The following is a 21,561-nucleotide window of genomic DNA, read 5'->3' on the forward strand; positions in this document are numbered from 1 at the left end:
TGGGAGTAAGCAGGGACATGGTCCGAGTAGCAGGCTATGAAATAATGGGGACAGGGGTAGAGGCTTCTCCCGCCCAAATCTCTTTGAAGCCTCCGAGTCTCCAGACCCTAATCCGGGAATGAGAAAACTAAAAAATTAGTTTTCTTCACCCAGAAAACAATTCTGGAGCCCCTCACATATGTGAGACCCCTTTGTTCCCACTAGCCTAGCAGGGTAAAAGATCAATCCAAGAGGCAGGCAAAAAACGTGGTCAAACAGTCCATGGTCAGTTCCAGAGCAGGCAGAGGTAGGTACAGTTTAGCGTTAGGCAGAAGCATGGTCGTATAACAGGCCAGGGTCAGTTCCGGAGAAGGCAGAAGTATTTTAGCGTTAGGCAGAAGCTTGGTTGTATAACAGGCCAGGGTCGGTTCCGGAGAAGGCAGAGGTACGTTTAGCGTTAGGCAGGAGCTTGGTCGTATAACAGGCAAGGGTCAGTTCCGGAGAAGGCAGAGGTATGTACAGTTCAGTGCAGTGGCATAAAGGGTGTGGAGGAAAATGACAGGAAATGAGAATTACGTTTACCATACTTCCCTAATAATGTAGAGAAGTATGGTAACGGCGGAAGCATTCACCTATACAGAGGCCTGGTTGGGAAGGACAATCGGGACAATAAAACGTGGTGTCTCTTCTAATTCCTCCTCTGGAGCACACCCGGCATTTCTTCTGACGCCTGTGGCCTGTTTCGGGGAGGGGGATTTTGTCAGGAAAGTGGCGCTCGTGGAGTCTGCTCACACAATCAGAGCGAATAGTTTCTGGTGGGCCTTCAGGGTACAAAAGGGCGGAAATAACTTCTTCTTGGTAGTACAGATAGGATACGGGGTTCACTGTAGATTTTTGGTAAAGGACATAAGTATTATACATGGCCAAACTGAAAAGATAAATGGACACTTTTTTATACCAGTGGCGGGATTTTCTTGTGGGAAGGTAGGGTTCAATCATCTGATCGTTAAAGTCCACTCCTCCCATAAACAAATTGTAATCATAGATGCAGGCTGGTTTCTGGATTGGGCCGTTTCTTCTGGAGACTTCTATGTAGGTGTCATTATGTATTGTCGTCAGCATGTGGACGTTTCGTTTGTCCCTCCACTTGACAGCCAATAGCTCCTGGTTCCGCAAAGATGCTGTCTCCCCTCGTTGTAGCCTTTCATTGACTAGTTTTTGCGGGAAGCCCTTTCTATTGGCCCTCACTGTACCACATGCTGGGGTGTCTCTTCGGTGAAGATTGCGGAAGAGGGGCAAGCTCGTATAAAAATTATCCACATAAAGATGGTATCCCTTTCCAAGGAGTGGATAGACAAGCTGCCAGACCACTCTTCCGCTGGCTCCAATGTAGTCTGGGCATTCAGGGGGGTGCAGTTGGGAGTCCTTTCCTTCGTACACCAGGAAGGAGTAGATGTACCCCGTGGCTCGTTCGCAAAGTTTGTACATTTTAACCCCATATCGGGCCCTTTTGCTGGGGATAAACTGTTTGATGCCAAGCCTGCCTGAGAATTTTACAAGGGACTCATCCACGGAAATGTTCTGATCGGGGGTATATAATTGGGGAAATTTTTCAGAGAAATAATTTAGGAGTGGCCGAATTTTAAATAATTTGTCAAAAGCTGGGTCATTTCGGGGAAGGCACTGGGTGTTGTCATTGTAGTGGAGGAACCACAAAATCATTAGGTATCGTGATCTTGGCATAAGGAATGAGAAGAGTGGAATGTGGTGGACAGGTTTGGTAGACCAATAGGAGTACAATTGGTTTTTTTTTGAAAGTCCCATTGAAAAAGTTAGGCCTAAGAAAATTTTGAATTCCTCTACGGTTAGTTCTCTCCACTGAAAGGGACGGGCATAACTAGAGCCAGGGTTGCTTACTATGTGCTGCTGTGCGTAGAGGTTGCACTGGGCCACAATGGATGATAGTAAGTCTTCGGTGAAAGCCAAATGAAAAAAATCTAGCATTGAAAAATCATCGGTGTTCACCTGGACACCTGGCTGGGCGGTGAAGGGGGGGATATTTGCTTCTCCGGAATTAGAGGGCAGCCACAGGGGGTGTTGAAGGGCATAGGGAAGGCTGGCATGGCCCCTATTCAAGGTGGACGGCACTGCTCTCGGGGTGGGCGGCACTGCTCTCGGGGTGGGCGGCACTGCTCTCGGGGTGGGCGGCACTGCTCTCGGGGTGGGCGGCACTGCTCTCGGGGTGGGCGGCACTGCTCTCGGGGTGGGCGGCACTGCTCTTGAGGTTGACGGCACTGCTCTTGAGGTTGACGGCACTGCTCTCGAGGTGGACGGCTCTGCTCTCGAGGTGGACGGCTCTGCTCTGCCGTCCATGGTAGTAGGCTGCGGCTCCACACCAGAACGCCTTCTTTTCACTGGCACACATTCCTCTTCTGATTCTGTATCAGACCCGCTGCTTGTAACGGGTTCATAGGCCGAATCCGTATCAGACTGAGACTCAGAGAGCTCCCCGCTGCTCTCGCTGGTCATACTTAGAAGCTTGTAGGCTTCCTCACTACTAAAATATTTTTTTGCCATTCTTGTGGCTGGTGAGGCTGCACTGCAGAGCACTGTCGTGGCACAGGCGGCACAGGTGGGCACTGATGGGCACAGGCGGCACAGGTGGGCACTGATGGGCACAGGTGGGCACTGATGGGCACAGGTGGGCACTGATGGACACAGGCGGCACTGATGGACACAGGCGGCACTGATGGACACAGGCGGCACTGATGGACACAGGCGGCACTGATGGGGCACTGCAGTGGCACAGGTGGCACTGATGGGCGCAGGTGGCACTGATGGGCGCAGGTGGCACTGATGGGCACAGGTGGCACTGATGGGCACTATAGTGACTTTGGTGGCACTGGTGTGGCTCTGGTGGCACTGATTAGCACACAGATGGCACTGGTGGGCACAGGCGGCACTGGTGGGCACAGGCGGCACTGGTGGGCACAGGCGGCACTGGTGGGCACAGACGGCACTGATGTGGCACTGCAGTGGCGCAGATGAGCACTGATGGGCACAGATGGCACTGATGGGCACAGGTGGCACTGATGGGCACAGGTGGCACTGATGGGCACAGGTGGCACTGGTGTGGCACTGGTGTGGCACTGGTATGGCACTGGTATGCACTGTAGTGGCACTGGTATGCACTGGTATGCACTGGGGTGGCACTGGGGTGGCTCTGCTGGCACAGAGGTGGCACAGAGGTGGCACAGAGGTGGCACAGAGGTGGCACAGAGGTGGCACAGGTCGCACAGGTGGCACAGATGTGGCACAGGTGATAGATGGCACTGGTCTGTCACTGGTCTGGCACTGTTCTGGCACTGTTGTGGCACTATTTGGGCACTGCTGGGCACTGCTGGGCACTCACGGTTATCTTTTATTTTCACTGGGATGTTCTCCTCTCCTCTCACGCTGCATCGGTGTGAGGAGAGGAGACTGATGACCTTAGCTTGACCCGGCAAGCCGAATTGTTTACATTTGTGATCGCTCCGTCATTGGACGGAGCGATCACGTGGTAAAGGACCGCTGCCATTGGTCCTTTACCGCGATCCGTGTTGCGCCGGGTCCCGTGAACTCGGCGAGCACGGATGTTCCGGCGTGCGCGCCCCAGGGGGGCGCGCACGAACGATTCTCCGGGAGGCCGTTAATTAACGGCCTCTCAGAGATAGCAAACCGACCTATAGCCGTTAATCAGCTATAGGCCGGTTATTAAGTGGTTAAAGCTCCATTTTCTGGCTATATAGGAGACTTTATATTATTCATCTGCAACATTTAATTTAGTGGACTAAAAATAAAGAATGACAACATGCAATAAACCAGTTCATATTCCCAGTATACAAAAAGTGGAAATGACTTGCTTAGGGATGTTATAAATACAAACCTGAATCAGAATATTTCAGCTTACTTAGATCAGTTTTCTGTTATGATCTTTAATACCTTATGTGACTAAATGACATTGCAAGTATGCCATATGCCAGTATAAGCTTGTGCATTTGCTAAGCACTAACAGACAATCTGTCTTTAGTTAAAAGAGTAAACTCAGCGTATTTCCCTATAGCACAGCAAAATGTGTAACCAGAATAGGCCTTGCTGCAAATTGCGGACATACAGTAGATATAAATATATTGTTTTTAACTATTGGCGTAGCAATAGTTAAAATAGTCAAGGACAATAAAGCAAGTGTAGCAGATAATGTAATTTTCCGAGTTGGCACAGATATTTTATGAACAGAGTGTCAGGTATTTTATTTTACATAATTTTTTTTTACAAATATTTCTTTAATAATATTTATTATTTATGTGGGATCTCTGTAACCCTTTAGGGCCCATTCAGACTGGTTCCCTCTTGTATTGTGTTAATGTATGCTGTATTAACGAGTCAATGACTTCATTTTAAATGGGTTGCTAATGCACAAGATTGGACTAAAAAATGTCATGGATCATTTTTTAAATATATCACATCACAGTACATGGAAGTGAATTAGAATGGGCTGTGGGGAATTGAAAGACATGTATGGCAGAGATACATTAGGGTTGATTCGCTAAAGGAAAATAGACTGCAAAGTGCAATTGCGCCAGAGCTTAGTAAATGAGCTTAGTAAATGAGGTAAAGCTTTATTTTGCAAAGAATACCCAAGCAATGAAAAAAAAAACAAAAAAACAGCATTTTTGCTTGCACATGATTGGAGGATGAAAGTCAGCAGAACTTCTGCTCAATTAACTCCCCTAGCGGTAATCCCGAGTCTGGCTCGGCTTGGGATTTTACTAACAGGAGCGGTAACCCCGAGCCAGACTCGGGATCGCATCGCTGGATGCAGGGGAGGACACAGGGAGAGTTGCTTACCTTGTCCCCTGGATCCAGTGATGTCCTCCGCGCTGTGTGATCGAGCTGTCCTCCGCTCGATTCACAGTGTCGAATGCCGCCGAGCTCCGTTCCCTGCGACGTTACGGCGCACGGGAGCGGAGAACGGCGGCAAATTCAAAAAAGTAAAAAGACGCAAAACACACACAGCACTGTAATCTAACAGATTACAGTACTGTATTAAAAAATAGACACCCCCTTTGTCCCTAGTGGTCTGTGCAGTGCCCTACATGCACTTTTATATTATAAATACTGTTTTTTTCTGCCTGAAATTTGGAGATTGTCCATAGCAACCAAAAAGTGTCCCCTTTTCAGTGTTTTAGGATTTGATTAGATTATTGAATAATTTTTATTATTATTTATTATATTATAAACTTATCATACCTGGGATGTCTGCTAGACAGATTTAAGAGAGTTATTCCTAAGAATTAAAGGACTACAATATAAAACGCCAAATTTCCATGCAAAATAATTTTACCGCTTTCAGCACCTAAAACCAGACTGAATCATACCGCCAGGGAGGTTAATAAGCTTTAGAGCAGGGATGTCCAAACTTTTTTCAAAGAGGATTAGATTTGATGAAGCGAATATGCGTGAGGGCTGACCATTTTGCATGACATTCTTTGAACCATTGAAATTTGGTCTAAATGTTTTGTCCAAACACTTATACACTGCCCAACAAGAATTTTCTTGCCTTTGTGGCTATGTGTGGTGAAGAGATGAGCTTGTGTGTGTTATTTGGATATACCGTATTTAGCGGCATATCACACGCACCTTCACTTTAAGAGGAAAGTTGCAGGAAAAAAATATAATTTTAAATAAAGAACTATGACGCAAAATAAGGGTCAGTGCGCATCAATGCAACCTGATCAGTGCCCATCTGCAGCCTCACCATTGCCATAAATGCAGCCTTACCATTGCGTTCAATGCAGCCTTACCGTGGCAATCAATGCAGCCTTACCATTGCCATGAATGCAGCCTTACCATTGGAATCAATGCAGTCTCACATGTGCCATGAAAGCAGCCTTACCATTGCCATCAGTGCAACCTGATCGATGCCCATCTGCAGCCTCGGAGGGGACAGGAAAGGTGGCAGGCGGAGCGCCGACAGATTTCATACAGGAGAATCTCCTGTTTACTTGGCGGCCTCTTTAATACAAAGTCCCGTCTCCTATGATAGACAGAACAGTCCTCCAATGGCAGCACAGGGGATGGGACTTCCTATTATAGACGCCGCCAAGAAAACAGGAGATTCAACTGTATGTAATCTAGCAGTGCTCATCCCGCCCCTCCCTGTCCCCCCCCGAGGCAGTGCCGATAAATATGTTATATATCTTTTGTGGCCCAGGGAGCCGTATTAAACTGGAACGTGGGCCACACGTGGACCGCAATTGGCCCGCGGGCTGACCTTTGGACATGCCTGCTCTAGAGCAACTTCTCTTGCAGAGTGCACAGTCTGTTTGCCTTTAGTAAATCAGCCCCATTGCCATAGTGTTTTAGGGTGCTACTCAGAATGAATGGCACGGTAACATGGTAGCACATGTACAGTTGCTGCATTGCAGCAGTTTGTTTTGCCACTTAATGTTGATATTTCTAAAACGCCAAAAAACTAAAGTATTGTATTGGCTGCTGGCTTTTTCACAGTTTCTGTCTAATTGAAAATCCATGCAGGGATATATAAGTTAGCAAAGTGTGAGTTTGAGTGCTGGTGGTGGTGGGGGGGGGCATGTTATAGCTTTGTGTTGTGAACAGACCTGAACAGCGGAAAGTAATTTGCCTGTGTAACTCAGTAAAAACAGTGAAAACATCCTTTTCATTAAAAGTTCATCAATGGCAAAATGATTAATTTCACAACAAACTCATCCCTGTTAGTGAATAGCCAGCTCACCTATCAATAAAAGCTGTGCTTTTTATTGGGAAAAATATGGTGTCTACTGTGTTATTGGATGGAAATGAACAAACAACTCTCATGTAACCACAGGACTTACTACAAAGCCACAGTGCTATACAATGGACAAATTTTTTGTAAATTATTTTTTATTTTACTGTAAATTACAAGGCGTATAATAGTAGAAATGTCAGCCAAGTTAAATAAATAGTTTGCCATTATGACGCTTACATGTTATTACACTTTGGATGTGTTTTATGCTTCCCTGGCCAAATCAGAATCAAGCCTATGCAAGTGAGTGTGAAGCTGTCTCAGCTGTTGTGTCAATATAATACATTGGTTTCTTGTTAATTATAAACCAATGTTACAAACTGAACAGTAATGTGGTTCATTACAGTCCAGACAATATATGATTGTTCACGTTAACATGCCATAACTGTACAACCAATTATTACACAGGGTTCATCATGTATCATTTTTTTATAGAGATTCACATTACGATAGTGTTGGCCTGTTTTTGTTTACCAGCAATTAGAAATCAATTGGCAAAGCTGCTTGATCTGATGGCATTTTTGTTTAGTAATTTGTTGATGCATTTTTATGCCTTTGTCTAGATTTTAGAGAATGGTTGTGGTAAGTACATTTAAAGTAGAACTATAGGAAAAACTTTTTTTATTTTTTTCATTTTAGATAGAGTAAGGAAGTGTTATACAGTAAAACCTTGGTATGAGAGTAACTTGGTTTGAGAGCATTTTGCAAGACAAGTAACATTTTTAAATATATTTTGACTTGATGTACAAGCGATGCCTTGATATACAAGTAGTGTCATGCCACAACTGAGTATAAAAGAGTGTAAGCGTTATGGTTACATTAAATCATGGGTCTTCAAACTATGGCCCTCCAGTTGTTCAGGAACTACAATTCCCATCATGCCTAGTCATGTCTGTGAATGTCAGAGTTTTATAATGCCTCATGGGATGTGTAGTTTCGCAACAGCTGGAGGGCCGTAGTTTGAGGATCCCTGCATTAAATGAAGGTACAACATTTAGCAACTCACATGGCTTATGATTAAAAGAGGCACGTCTAAGTATGCTGTGGGCACCCGGGGTTCACATAGACCGTCCTCCACACCGCCATCAATGTCATCCCTTCCACTCTGCCCTCCACGAGTGTTTCAAGCCTCGCTTTTAGATCGCTCTACTGCAGGGTAGTCACGATTGCAGACTGACAGGGGTGAGAGCCAGCGCTGTGGAGGATGTTCTATGTGGACAGCTTTACCCCGGATGCCTGCATACTTAGATGCGCCTCTTTTAATCATCAACCATGCAAGTCGCTAAATGTTGTACCTTCATTAAATGTAACCATATTACTACACTTAGAGGTGCCTCTCTTCTCTTTTATACTCTGTAGCTCCTGCTGGATTTTGCCTCTAATTCCTTTGTGGAGGCTTCTATTTGTGGATGAACATTTTATGGTTACACAACCATCACATTACTATAATATTTTTTATGTGGACTATAAACTGAAGGACTTATGAATAAATGGTTGTGGAACTGATCATTTGAATTTCCATAATTTTTTATGGGGAAATTTGCTTTGATATACAAGTGCTTTTGATTACAAGCATGTTTCCGGAGCGAATTATGCTCCAATCCAAGGTTTTACTGTACTCACTTTATATTTGACTCCTCTCATGAGGGTCATACACTCTTAACTAAGACTCAGTGGGGGGTTACTTACAAACACTGGAGAGAAGGCCCGGACTGGCCATAAGGCAGACCGGGCATTTGCCCGGTGGGCTGGGGCCGCCCGTGGCCTGTTGATGATCAGGCCGCACAGTGGGAGGTAAGCGGCGGCCGCTGCCTGATGGTGGGTAACACAGGCCACGGCCGCCGCTCGCCTACCGCCATACGGCTGTGCCTGTGTCATGCGGAACTGGCGGCTGCATGGGCTGTGCTGTGCTGTGTGTCTCTCTCACACACAGCTCAGCCTCAGCGCCGCGCTGACAGTTCCGCTCTCCTCCTCCAGCCATGGGCGTCCGCACGGTGGGGAAAGCTTCAGGCTGCTGTCACTATTCCCCCCTCGCTTCCCCTCCCCTTCTCACATCGGCAGCAGGGGAAGAGAAGGCGTTCCTTTTTGGTAGTTTTCCCTCACCATTGGCCAACACAGAGGGCCAATCAGAAGAAACTAGAGGGGCATCATGGGAAATGTAGTCCCAGAGATACATGGCACCATTGGTCTCAGCAGGGAGCAGACTACAGTCCCCAGCATGCACTCTGCTGGGGTGAAAGAGAAAACCCAGAAACAAGCTGAGGTGTGCTTGTAACAGCTACTACAGGAGACATGGCAAATGAAACAGAGGACTGTGATGGGGGAACTAATAGCCCCAGCACAACCAGCCACACTGCACTGCACCACCAGAGAGAGAGAGTGACGCTGCACCGCACCACCAGAGAGAGAGAGTGACGCTGCACCGCACCACCAGAGAGAGAGAGTGACGCTGCACCGCACCACCAGAGAGAGAGAGTGACGCTGCACCGCACCACCAGAGAGAGAGAGTGACACTGCACCGCACCACCAGAGAGAGCGACGCTGCACCGCACCACCAGAGAGAGCGACGCTGCACCGCACAACCAGAGAGAGCGACATTGCACCGCACAACCAGAGAGAGCGACGCTGCACCGCACCACCAGAGAGAGCGACGCTGCACCGCACCACCAGAGAGAGCGACGCTGCACCGCACCACCAGAGAGAGCGACGCTGCACCGCACCACCAGAGAGAGCGACGCTGCACCGCACCACCAGAGAGAGCGACGCTGCACCGCACCACCAGAGAGAGCGACGCTGCACCGCACCACCAGAGAGAGCGACGCTGCACCGCACCCCCAGAGAGAGCGATGCTGCACCACACCACCAGAGAGAGCCACGCTGCACCGCACCACCAGAGAGAGCAACCCTGTACCTGCAGCGCCAGAGGGAGCCACCCTGTACCCGCGGCGCCAGAGAGCAGGTCAATGTCACTGGGCCATGGACACAATAGGAGACAGACAGTACTGGCATGGCCACAATAGGACTGGGACACTATAATATAAAGGGGACTGCCCCGTAAAAGGGCACTGTAATCATTGCAGTGCCCCTTTTTAGTGCAGTTCCCTTTATATCATAGTGTTGCTGCACATTACAGTGTGGAGGACCAACACCAGCCACCCCTGCTAATGTCTACCGAACCCACCCCCCCGGTCCCTGGAAAGGTTGGCTGCTCAATCTAAAATGCCCGGGCCTATTTTTTGTCCCAGTCCGGGCCTGCTGGAGAGTGCAGAATCTGGTCCAACTCTGCATAGAAACCAATGAGCTTCCAGGTTTTATTGCCAAAGCTTAAGGCAGGGTTCACACTACTGCAAATTGGATGGGGCTTTTGCTGCATCCAATTCGCATGTCAGGCGATTGTGACTGGCTCTCTATGGAGCAATTTCACAAAGCTCCGGGACGGCTTCGGAATGAATTGCATAGGAGTCCTGTGCGTCTTCTGGTCCATTACAGGTCCGAATCCAGCCAAAAATTCAGGCCTGATTTGCCTCTGAAACGTAGAACAGGGACACACCGGATCCCTGCAGTGAGACACTCTGCACATTGAATAAGCTGAGGTTAAAAGCTTATTGGCTGGGGAGAGATTTCTATTATCTACTGGCTCTTGTTTGATTCCACTGTAAAACTACCTTATTTGCAAGTGTGAGACTCGGATTTATCCTCTAAGAAAGACCTAGACCAATGGCATTGCTCCTTTTATTCTGCCTGAAAGGTATACTGAATGGAGGAGGTGAGTGTTAGGCCTCATGTACACGGCTGCTGTAAATGTAGTTTAGGAGCAGTTGGGTGTTTTTTCAGCTGCCCCTGAACTCTCCTCCGTGTTATCTCATCAGTACATGTACACATGATCGTTTATAGTAATTTCCAGGCAGTTGAGTTTAGAAGCATTTTTTGGAAAGCAAAAAAATGCATTCAGGACGGATGTTCAGAGGCATTTGAAACGCCAAATGCATGTAACAGCTTGTAAACTCATTTAGGCGTGTTTCAATTACAGGCCTTTTTAATTGCGATACTTTTTTACTATTTGAAAAAAAATAAATGCTTCTAAACGCAAACGTGGCTAAACGCGGCTATTCTCATCAGTTACTATCTGTTAAATCATTCAGGAGAGGTTTTAAAACGCCCCGTGTACAATAAGCCTTAAGGTCCTCATGGTATATGGTCCTGGCATGTCTTGCAACGCTATTCCTGACCTTCTCGCCTTCCTGTTTTCGGGGCTGTCACTCTCTTGGAACCATGTTTCATATATGGTAGGAATGCCCCAGATTCTGAGGTTTCCAAGATCTTTATGACAGGTCACAGAAACACCTATATTGCTCTACTGCAGTGGTCATCAACCCTGTCTTCAGGTCCCATTAACAGGCCAGGTTAGCAAGATAACTGAAATATATCACAGGAGATATAATTTGCTTCTCAGTGATTGCAGTATTCTAGGCTGTATCTCCCCAAGGTAATGCATAAAACATGGCCTGTTAGTGGGCCTTGAGGACAGGGTTGATGACCACTGCTCTACTGAATGAACAAGTTGACAGTGTATCTCGATCAAAACAAAAGTTGACTAATTTGTTGCTAGCTGCCAAACTTACTATAGCTCGATCTTGGAAGAACCCCTCAGTTCATAATGCTATGTTCAGGTGCAAGGTTTCCTGGATTATGCTCAATGAACACCTTGCTGAAACAAACATACAAAACCCCTTTTATGGAACTTTTAAGGCAGATATGACAATCCGGTGCATTTCAATAAAAGGCTAGTGTGCCAGATTTATTGCAAAAGATCCACAGAGCATACAAATACACACACAAACTACTGTATGAATGTTATTACATGAACATGGCTAAAAGTCTTACACCCCATGTAGTCCATAATATATCAAAACATTTATGTAGTATGCCTGTTGTGGTTTGAATTTTTGTAGAGATTAGGACCAACACGTTTCGGAAAAACTCACACGGATACTATTGTGTTTTTACTATTGTGTTTGACTTATTTTATTTATTTATTTTGATGAATAGCGCTACACTTTTACATTTCATATTTATTATATTAGGATAGAATGCTAAACAACAGCTCTTAAGTTTTTGTAGTAGATGTGCCCACAGCTGAAAGCTGTTAGAAACAGAGCGTGGCTTCTCTCTGCTCCCCACTCACCCTGCCCACTGGCTGTCATTGACAGCAGTGGGAGACAACGGCTCCAGCCTTCCATATGTCCTGCTGAAAGATGAGTAAAGATTTTTAACATGGTCTGCACTTTGGAAGGCATGTAGAAAGGGGAAGACAGCAGATATAGAAGTTAATCTTATGTAAGGAGATTTGTTTCATGTGTATTTGTGTATCAACTGAGGCTGTTCATGTCGCTGGGTATATGTGAGGGTTTACAACCACCTTAATGCAAAGAATGCATTAAAGTGAAAAACCTTCAGCCTTTAGAACCACATTAAGCCTATTGTTTCCCTTAATACATTATAGTGTTTACAGTATATAGATAATACACATGTAAAAGTCAGATATGATATAAGTCAGCCATGAAACAACTGAAGTCATACACAGCCAATCTGTATAACAAGAAAGACAAATAAATGTAGAGTAAACCAAGTTTAATGACATTCACCATGCCATGTCGACAATATGCACTTGTATGCATTAAATGTCCTCGAAAATTATTAATAACAAGGAAATGTAGCATAATACAGACCACATTGTAATTAATCTTATCCTGTAAAAAAAAAAAAAAAAAAAAGGGAGGAGGTTAGAGCAAGATAAAAGAAGAAAGAAGCAAGGAGTAGAGTATAGAGGAATAATAATAAAATGTGGGGTGGTGCAAATGGGGGGGGGGCAGTCAGGTTGTTGTCCCATGACCTGTGGAGTAGTGTCCCATGTAAGGTTTCTTAACAGTTAAAAATTGTAGGAGGCTATGAGGTATAAGGAAAAAACTGCTTAATCCAAGGGGTCATTCTGTTCTGTAGCTTCTACTTTATTTTTTAATAAATAATCGTTTCTGTGCCAAAGCTCTTAAGGCAGAGTTAAGCCCAAAAAACAAAAATGTAATATATTGCGGCTTACAATCGTTAGATGTGGTGTCTGTGCTAGTTTTCCTTTTTTAGGCTTTCTTTTCCTTTATTTTAGCTGCAGATCCAGCCAGTGAGACACTACCTGTCTTAAGGTGTCTCCACTCCGGATGGAGGAGCAATAGAAGCACCATTGGACAGCAGTCTAGGGGAAAGGTAGTGTTAGACCAGCAGATATAGATAGACTTGACCAACAAATTAAAGCCGAACTCCAGCTAACACTTTATAAGCAGTTACAGCAAGGTTTTTTTTCCCTTTGGGATAAAGGTATTCTTCTACATATTTTTGGCAAAAAAAAAATCGCAATATGCGTATATTAATTGGTTTGCGCCAAAGTTAGCGTCTACAAAAATAGGGGATATATTTATGGCATTTTTATTAATTCATTTTTTTTTTATACTAGTAATGGAGGTGATCATCAATTTTTAGCGGGACTGCAACATTGTGACGGACAGATTGGACACTTTTGACATTTTTTTGGGACCATTGACATTTATACAGCGATCAGAGCTATAAAAAGCCACTGATTACTGTGTAAATGCCACTGGCAGGGAAGGTGTTAACACTAGGGAGCGATCAAGGGGTTAAATGTGTTCCCTAGGTGTGTTCTGTAGGGGGGATGGGCTTACTGGAACATGACAGAGATCACTGTTCCTGATCACTGGGAACAGTAGATCTCTGTTGTGTCACTTGTCAGAATGGGGAATCGCCTTGTTTACACAGGCAGTTCCCCGTTCTGCCTCTGTAATAGGTGATCGTGGGTCGCCGGTAGACACTGAGTCTGCCCGACCCACGGGAACGCAGTGTGCAGTTGGTGCGAGCACGAGCCACCGTATAGCTATGGCAATTTGCACAGGAGAGCCGACCCATCACCGCATAATGATGGTGGCTGGTCGGCAATAGGTTAAATTGCCAAGAAATTACATTCATCATTGCTGGCTTCTTTAAATAATAAGAACCGCACACAGCTCCACCCCCCCACCCCCCTCTGCCTTATTTTTATAAAAAGCAGAAGAAAAATTTGCCACAATGAAAAATAATTTTTCTTTGTAAATATCAGTGCTTTTAACCACTTCAGCCCCGAAAGGTTTTACCCCCATCCTGACCAGAGCTTGTTTTACAATTTGGCACTGCATCACTTTAACTGGTAATTGCACGGTCATGCAGTGCTGTACCCAAACAAAATTTGTGTCCTTTTTTTCCACAAATAGAGCTTTCTTTTAGTGCTATTTGATCACCTCTGCAGTTTTTATTTTTTGTGCTATACACAAAAAAAAGCAACAATTTTGAAAAAAAAACAATAATTTTTACTTTTTGCTTTAATAAATATCCCAAAAATGTTTTTAAAAAAACACATTTCTTCATCAGTTTAGGCCAATATATATTCTTTTACATATTTTGGTAAAAAAAAAAAATCAATGTATATTGATTGGTTTGCACAAAAGTTATAGCATCTACAAACTATGGGAAAGATTTACGGCATTTTTATCGCATTTTTATTATTTTTACTAGTAATGGCAGTGATCTGCAATTTTGAATGGTAAATGCACTGATTATTGTGTAAATAACACTGGTAGGGAAGGGGTTAACACTAGGGGGTGATCAAGGGGTTAAATGTGTGTTCCTTCAGTGTGTTCTAACTGTATGGGGATAGCACTAAGTAGGAAAGGAGACATATCGCCGCTCCTACATAGTAGGAACAAACAACATGTCTCCTCTCCTCTGACAGCACAGGGATTTGTGTGTTTACACACACAAATCCCTGTGCTGGCACTCGTGCGGCAATCACATGCACGAGCATCAGCATGGGGATTTTTGTGTGTAAATAAACAAATCCCTGTGCTGTCAGAGGAGAGGAGAGGAGGCATGTCATCACTGGCCATGAGCATCGGAACCCCCGCCATGCAGGAGGTCTCTGGTGGCTCTAAAAGGAACCCCGTATCTGTGTGGGATTTTGTGCAGGGGAGCCATTCTGCCCCCCCCCCCATATATAGACGTGAGACGGTCAGGAACCAGTTTAAAAAAAAACACTGCTCTTGGCAAAATGGAATACAAAAAAAATAAAAAATAATTCTTGCACTGGTACATGTTCCCCAGGGCAGTGACCACCCCCTAGCAGTGGCCACCCTCCAACCCCCATGCTATTTTTTAACAACCCTTTGCTATTAACCCAGAAAATGGGCATTTTTGATTTGACAGATTTGGCTCCTTTTGACTTCCATAGGGTTTGACATTCAAAGTCTTTGGAAGTTCGTTGAACACTGCTCCAACCAAATCCAGGGCAGTTTGCCTCATTCCTACTGATGAAGAACACAGCGCCGCATGCAGTATGTGGCTATTACTACTACAGTATAGTGCACAATGCTCAGAGATTGCAACCTTTGTGTACAGTCATACCCCACTTTTAAAGCGGGAGTAAACCCTGTTTCAAAAAACACTTACATTCCCGGCATGCTGGAAATTGTAACTTTCACATTGGTTGTGCTCTCAACCAAACTTTCAAATCATTCCAATGGCTGGTTTCATAACTGATCACATGTGCAGCATTATGGCAGTTGAAAAATCATTAGAGTCCAAGATGGCAGCTTCCTTGACTGAAAACGATAGAAGGGTTTACTTCCACTTTAAGTACACAATGGGGTTTATTTACTAAAGCTGGAAAGTGCAAAATCAGGCCCACTTCTGCGTAGAAACCAATGAGCTTCTAACCTCAGCTTGTTCAATGAAGCTTTGGTAATAAAACCTGGAAGCTGATTGGTTTTTATGCAGAAGTGAGCCCGATTTTGCACTTTCCAGCTTTAGTAAATAAACCCCATTGCGTACTTAAAAGTGGAGTAGGCCTGTAATGAAAGTAGTTAGTTCGGGTCCACTTGGCCCAAACAAGCTATTTAAAGTGATTTTAAATTTGGAATTCTATTTTAAGGAAAGACATCAGTAGAAGCAAGTGCTATTGATGTACGCTCTAGAATCTAGATCCTAATGTAATGTGACTTCCTCACTTCCACCCATACGTCGTAGACAGTTCCGATAAAGACATTATTTTGGTTAGCCTCTTAAAAGGAGGATGCCAAGCCTGAATATGTGTTAGCAGAAGAGGTCATGAATTAAGTAAATAGATTATCTAAAAAGTGCTTTGTGGGGATACATTGATATCTCTCTTCATGAAGTATCAAGCTGGAGTATTTCTTAAAAGGTATTCACAAACACCATTAAAAGTCAGTGGTGCCGGCATGGAGATATTGTCAGCTGTCACAATATCCACAAGTAGCAATCAATAAGTATAAATAGCTAATCTTCCTTTACAACATTCTGACTCCAAAAGCCCAGTGCTTTCTTTTGAAGGTCAAACAAGGATTACTCAGAGCTTGCCCGAGGGTTTCCAGCTTCTTACAAACAAATGAACATGAGCGGTATAATCTAGCATGGTCTGGCACCCTCAACGTCTCTTTGACACTGACAGGTGGAAGCAAACAGCCAATCCCTTGATATTATAGTACTTAAATATACATCTGTTTTCTAGGTGAAGCACCTGGCTTCAAGGCCAAAAAAAAAAGCAGCGTACATAAATACATAAAGTCATAAATAAAGTCTAAAGGCCTTCCTTTCCAATGAATGTTTTTCCAAAATATTCCCAGACAGCGTGCTGCTGCTTTTGAAAGTTTGCTTGTTTAATGCTATGGACGTCAAGAACATTTTTCCATATTTCAAAGCATACTCAAAATCGATTCACTAAATTATGTGTAGACTGGGCTTCTGTTTAGATATAAGATATAGGAATGTACAGGTATGCTGCAAAGTATTAAAGTATATGTAGAAACCCAATCACTATATTATAAAAAGAAAAAAAAAGTTGAACCTAACTCTTGAAACCATGACCAAATGAAAGTAATCAGAGGGTGAAGGACAAGTCACTAGCATTGCCTGTAGTCTCCTTGTAGCTGATCTTTTCTCTGTATTAAAAACATGTGCAAAACAATGCAGATAATGCGCATAACCTCAGTGATTAAAATGGTTGTAAACCCTTACAAACCACTTTGACCTACAGGTAAGCCTAGATTAAGGCTTACCTGTAGGTGCAAGAAATATCTCCTAAACCTATACGGTTTAGGAGATATTTACCTGAAGACAGCCATCGCTGTCTACGGCGCATGCGCACTGGGTAAGCTGCAGATCGCGGTGATATGCCACTAGTGTTGGCTCCCGTGCGCATGCGCGGGAGTGACGTCATCGCTGCTCCGGCGAATCACAGCGCCGGAGCAGCGAGACCCACGGAGACCCACCAAGAAGATGGACGCTCGGAACTACAGGGGACAGCAGTGACTTCACTGGCCCCTGTGTCAGGTAAGTGAAACATAATGGACTACTATGTGATGCACAGTAGCCCATTATGCTTTACCTTTGCAGGGAATCAAAGAGGAAGTAAACCCATCAGGGTTTACTTCTTCTTTAAAATGCCATACCAATAATGGGTGAGATGACCTATAAATAAAATAATGTACACCACATAAACAGACTGTAAAGAGTGTGCAATGACCATCTAGGCCTGAGTAATATAAAGTGCATCCACTGCAACCAATAGAAAATGCTAATCAGTCCATAAAGTGCAAGCCAAAATATAAAGTGCTCAAAAAGTGCATAACAAGTGCAAAACAACAAAAGTTCAATGCTGTAATGCAAGTGAATATGTGTGCTCTTTGCGACAAGATTCCCACTGCCAATTGCTGACTGTAGTTTCACTGGTGTGCTCTCAGTGCTCTCTGTGCTCTTACCTCATGGGCATACATAAATGCCTTAAAGTGGGGTGCCCCCTAAAAGAATAAAATGTTAAAGTCAGCAGCTACAAATACTGCAGCTGCTGACTTTAAATAATCGGACACTTACCTGTCCCTGGGTCCAGCGATGCGGGGGGACGAAGCCCCCCCTAGTTCCCCATTCCGCTCACGGCACCGGTGGCTTCGCAGCCGGGCACCCACTGCGCATGCATGAGCGACGCCGCGTGCTGTTATACGCCGCACAGTCATCTGGGACACGTGACAGGTCCCAGATGACTGTGTGGCACCGAGGGGAAGTGATGTCAGTGCACGGGCACTGAAGGAGGCAGACTACGAGGGACCCCGTAGCAACAGGCATTTAGAGATGAGTAAAAAAAATGTTTTCCAATTATTTTCTTTTTTCTTTTTTTATGAATTTTAAGATATTTTTTTTTTGGGTGGAGACACCACTTTAAATACATTCCTTAGCCATCTATGGGATTAGGCCCTTGTTTCCGTAAGTGCAGGTATGTCAAATGTACGTGGGAGCTTGCATTCGTTAGCAGTGTCTGGCAATAGAAAAGAGTCATTTCAATAATAATATTAATATTGAGGCGATTCAGTTCGCATTGTGCGCTATACAAGTATTTCATTCATTCATTCAATATTAATGCCAAAATTTCAAAATTTCGCCCAGGGTATGCAAACCTTTGAGCACAACTGTCTATCTACACATGTACATATGAATGCACGTTATCCATGTTTTTCTATCATTCCCAAGATGTCCCAGCGCCTCTGGGATATTTTCTTCTTCATTGGAGCCCCCCATTCATAAAGCACTGTTTAAATGCAAGCATTGTAACAATCTACAAAAAAGATGTGACAATTGTTGTTTGATGATTTTAGCAGTGGTTGATAAATGGGGGATCACATGGATAGGGTATCTACATTGTGAAGGTGCATCTTGTAACTGAACCCAATTTATGAGCTTGCATTTTATATTAATTTGTATTACATATATATATAATAAAAGCACAATTTTATTAGATTGCATTTCTGCAGTCATTATATATATAATCATAGACACCTTAAAAGTTATTGTTCTTTAGTTGATAATGAGGAATTATTCTAATTGGGATGTAGTGTCAGGACTTTTGGAACGTTGCTATTACTATTTGCTATTAAACCAAAAACAAGCATTTAATATACTACAGTTTACCAGTCTTTAGATGAGGTGGCTGTTATGATCTTCTCTTTTCATCATATACAGAAAATATCAGATCTTGACAGAAATACAAGTCTCCTTGTCATGTCATGTGAACTAAAAAGCAAATTTCTTTATTCTTCTTGTACAATTCCCATCAGTCCACCATTTAATGGGGATAACAAAGATAAATATGGTTGAAGTCTCTCTTGGGTGGCAACCATGGCTCCCTCCATAGATACAGCAGAGTTGTGAGTATAGCCATAAAGAGACATGAAGGGTGTTATTTGCAGGATTGCCAGGTAAAACTAAAAAGCAAAAAGCCTGCAAAAAAACAAAAAAAAACAAATGCAGCCATCTGAGATCTGGTAAGCTGCAATATATAATTTTATTTTTGGGGAGGTTAGATAAGACAGCAAAAAAGCCTATGTTCATTTCTAAACTGCTAAATTGCAGGCAGTCATGCTTAAACATACATATACAGTGGCTTGAACATATATTCCTATGCCATATAGAGTGTCTCTGGATCCCTAAAAAGCACCCCTTCCCTCACTATTGGTTCATAGCTATGTTGGACTTCCACACTTATCAATGCCAAGGTGTGAATGGTGGGAAGGCACAGGGACAAACATGGCTTCAGTTCATGTAGACATGATTTACAGACTGTAGCTTCACAGCCTGCAGATTTTTTCTTAAAAGCTGTACAAAGTATGTGAAGATATGTGCAGCCATTTTAGCCATCTATGGTTTGGAGCTTTAAAGTAAAAACAGGTTTCCTTTAACATGTAACTCCACTTTTGTTGACCTTCCCCTCTGGGTGATCTATGTAAATTACAAGGATTTTAAAAACTTTGTTGCAGATTCCTACCTTTTGTTATTCTGAAGAAATCCCTGTGTGTTTGTCTGTGTCCATGTGGGACAGTGAGTCTAATGGGAGTGGTTATATAATTATCTATTAGCTGTGCGCCTGCAGGGCTCTAATGAGGAAAGTTGCTGGGACTGCATCCCTTAAAGTGGTTGTAAACCCTGTTACACCACTTTTACCTGTAGGTAAACCTATAATAAGGCTTACTTATAGGTACCATGAATATCTCCTAGACTTGCACAGTTTAGGAGATATTCCCTGTATCCGCATGTGGCGATGATGTCGGCATTGAATAAACGACCCGCTCGTACCGTTTCTTCAGTAGCCGCGCCGTGAACGGCGGCATGTGTGGGGAGTGACGTCATTGCGGCTTTGGTCAATCACAGCGATGGAGCCCGCAAACCCGGAAATAACTCTGGGAGACATGTTATCAGTCACAGCGCTGGAGCCCGCAAACCTGGAAATAACTCTGGGAGCCGCGTGTGGGGACCGCTGCAACAGCTTCAATCTAATGTAAGTATTTCATATTGAGCTAGTATGCCATGCATACTAGCTCATTATGCCTTTGTCTTGCAGGTTTTTTCTGAGTTTACAACCACTTTACAACCATTTTAAGCCGTGATTTGCAATTGGAAGTATCTCACCAAAAATTACATTTTTGTTGCAGGGGCTGCCTGAAATCTGATTTGTATCTTAGGGCAGATTTCTGGGAAAATCAGTGAGCCAATTACACAAACAGGAAATTATGTTTCTGGGGGGGTGATCAGTACATATTCTGTGTGCAGAACACCTCCATGTAACCATATTGCTTTGCATTTTCAGAAAATTGCAGAGCTTCAGATTGAAAAGGAAAGGTCATTTTTAGTAACATTCAATTACGTGTGTCACTATTATATACACTATATTATTTATTTTGTTTATTTCCTATTCTTTTTTCCCCACAAAAGTGGAGTTACCCTTTACCTATGCAGTTTGGTCACCTGGCACTTGTTTTATATACTTATAAGAAAAAAATATATTGTTGGAAAACTTGTCTATGATCTTTTTAAAAAGGAAAAAATAGATACAAAAACTGGAGTGCATTTGCATAGCCTTCATAATCCACATTAATGAATAAAGCACCAAGATTTGTTGTCTAATGAATGACCCTTTATAATGGTTCATCATCTGCCGAAGAAGAATCCTATAACTGTGAACAATACCCAGTCTTTTTGTGCTGTATATTTTAGTTAACATTTGGCTCACGTAAAGAAGATTAGTGAAAGCCTGTTCTGTATTTATTAGTTAGGAAACTGTATCTGCAATGTGTTCAGTAAGTACACGTTTTCAGGCAAAACAGATACCTTTTCACATGAACCACCAGACTTCCTGCAATGCCCACCAGCAGCAGCTTTTATCCAGCTCTCCAGTACACTCATCAGCAGGAAAGTTCAACAAGGCTTCAGCTTTTCACCACCTGGATGTACCTCCCGGCAAAGCGGTGTAAACCCTTCAGGCTCCAGACTCAGTTGCTGCTACTGCTGCTTCTTGGTACAAGACAAATTTAAAAGACTGCAGTTAGACCGCAATAAAGAAATGTGTGTTCTTTTCTGGAGTAATCACCTAAACATTTTCTTTTCTCAGGAAATGACACAATCTATTGGACCGACATGGGCTTCAACAAAATTAGCCGCTCAAAGCGAGACCAGACATGGAGAGAGGACATCATCACCAATGGTCTGGGAAGAGTGGAAGGAATCACCATAGACTGGATTGCTGGTAGATGCTTTCTTCCTCTTTGTGTCTGTCAAAATTCATGAGGGATGGGGGAAGGGAA

At 43.8% G+C, this 21,561-nt stretch overlaps 1 protein-coding gene across 1 annotated transcript in view; it reads left to right on the plus strand.

The window, feature by feature from the left end:
• The window catches only part of LRP1B (LDL receptor related protein 1B), a 2,110,020-nt gene that overhangs the window by 1,522,423 nt on the left and 566,036 nt on the right, over positions 1–21,561 (plus strand). Inside the window, exon 36 of the mRNA XM_077447755.1 lies at positions 21,369–21,503. Within this exon, the coding sequence (XP_077303881.1) occupies positions 21,369–21,503 (135 nt within the window). The remainder of the gene's footprint in view (positions 1–21,368; positions 21,504–21,561) is intronic.

This window comes from Lithobates pipiens, unplaced genomic scaffold, assembly GCF_037356315.1.
Source record: "Lithobates pipiens isolate NorthernLeopardFrog02 unplaced genomic scaffold, aLitPip1_a1.2 Scaffold_22, whole genome shotgun sequence".
Taxonomy (NCBI): domain Eukaryota; kingdom Metazoa; phylum Chordata; class Amphibia; order Anura; family Ranidae; genus Lithobates; species Lithobates pipiens.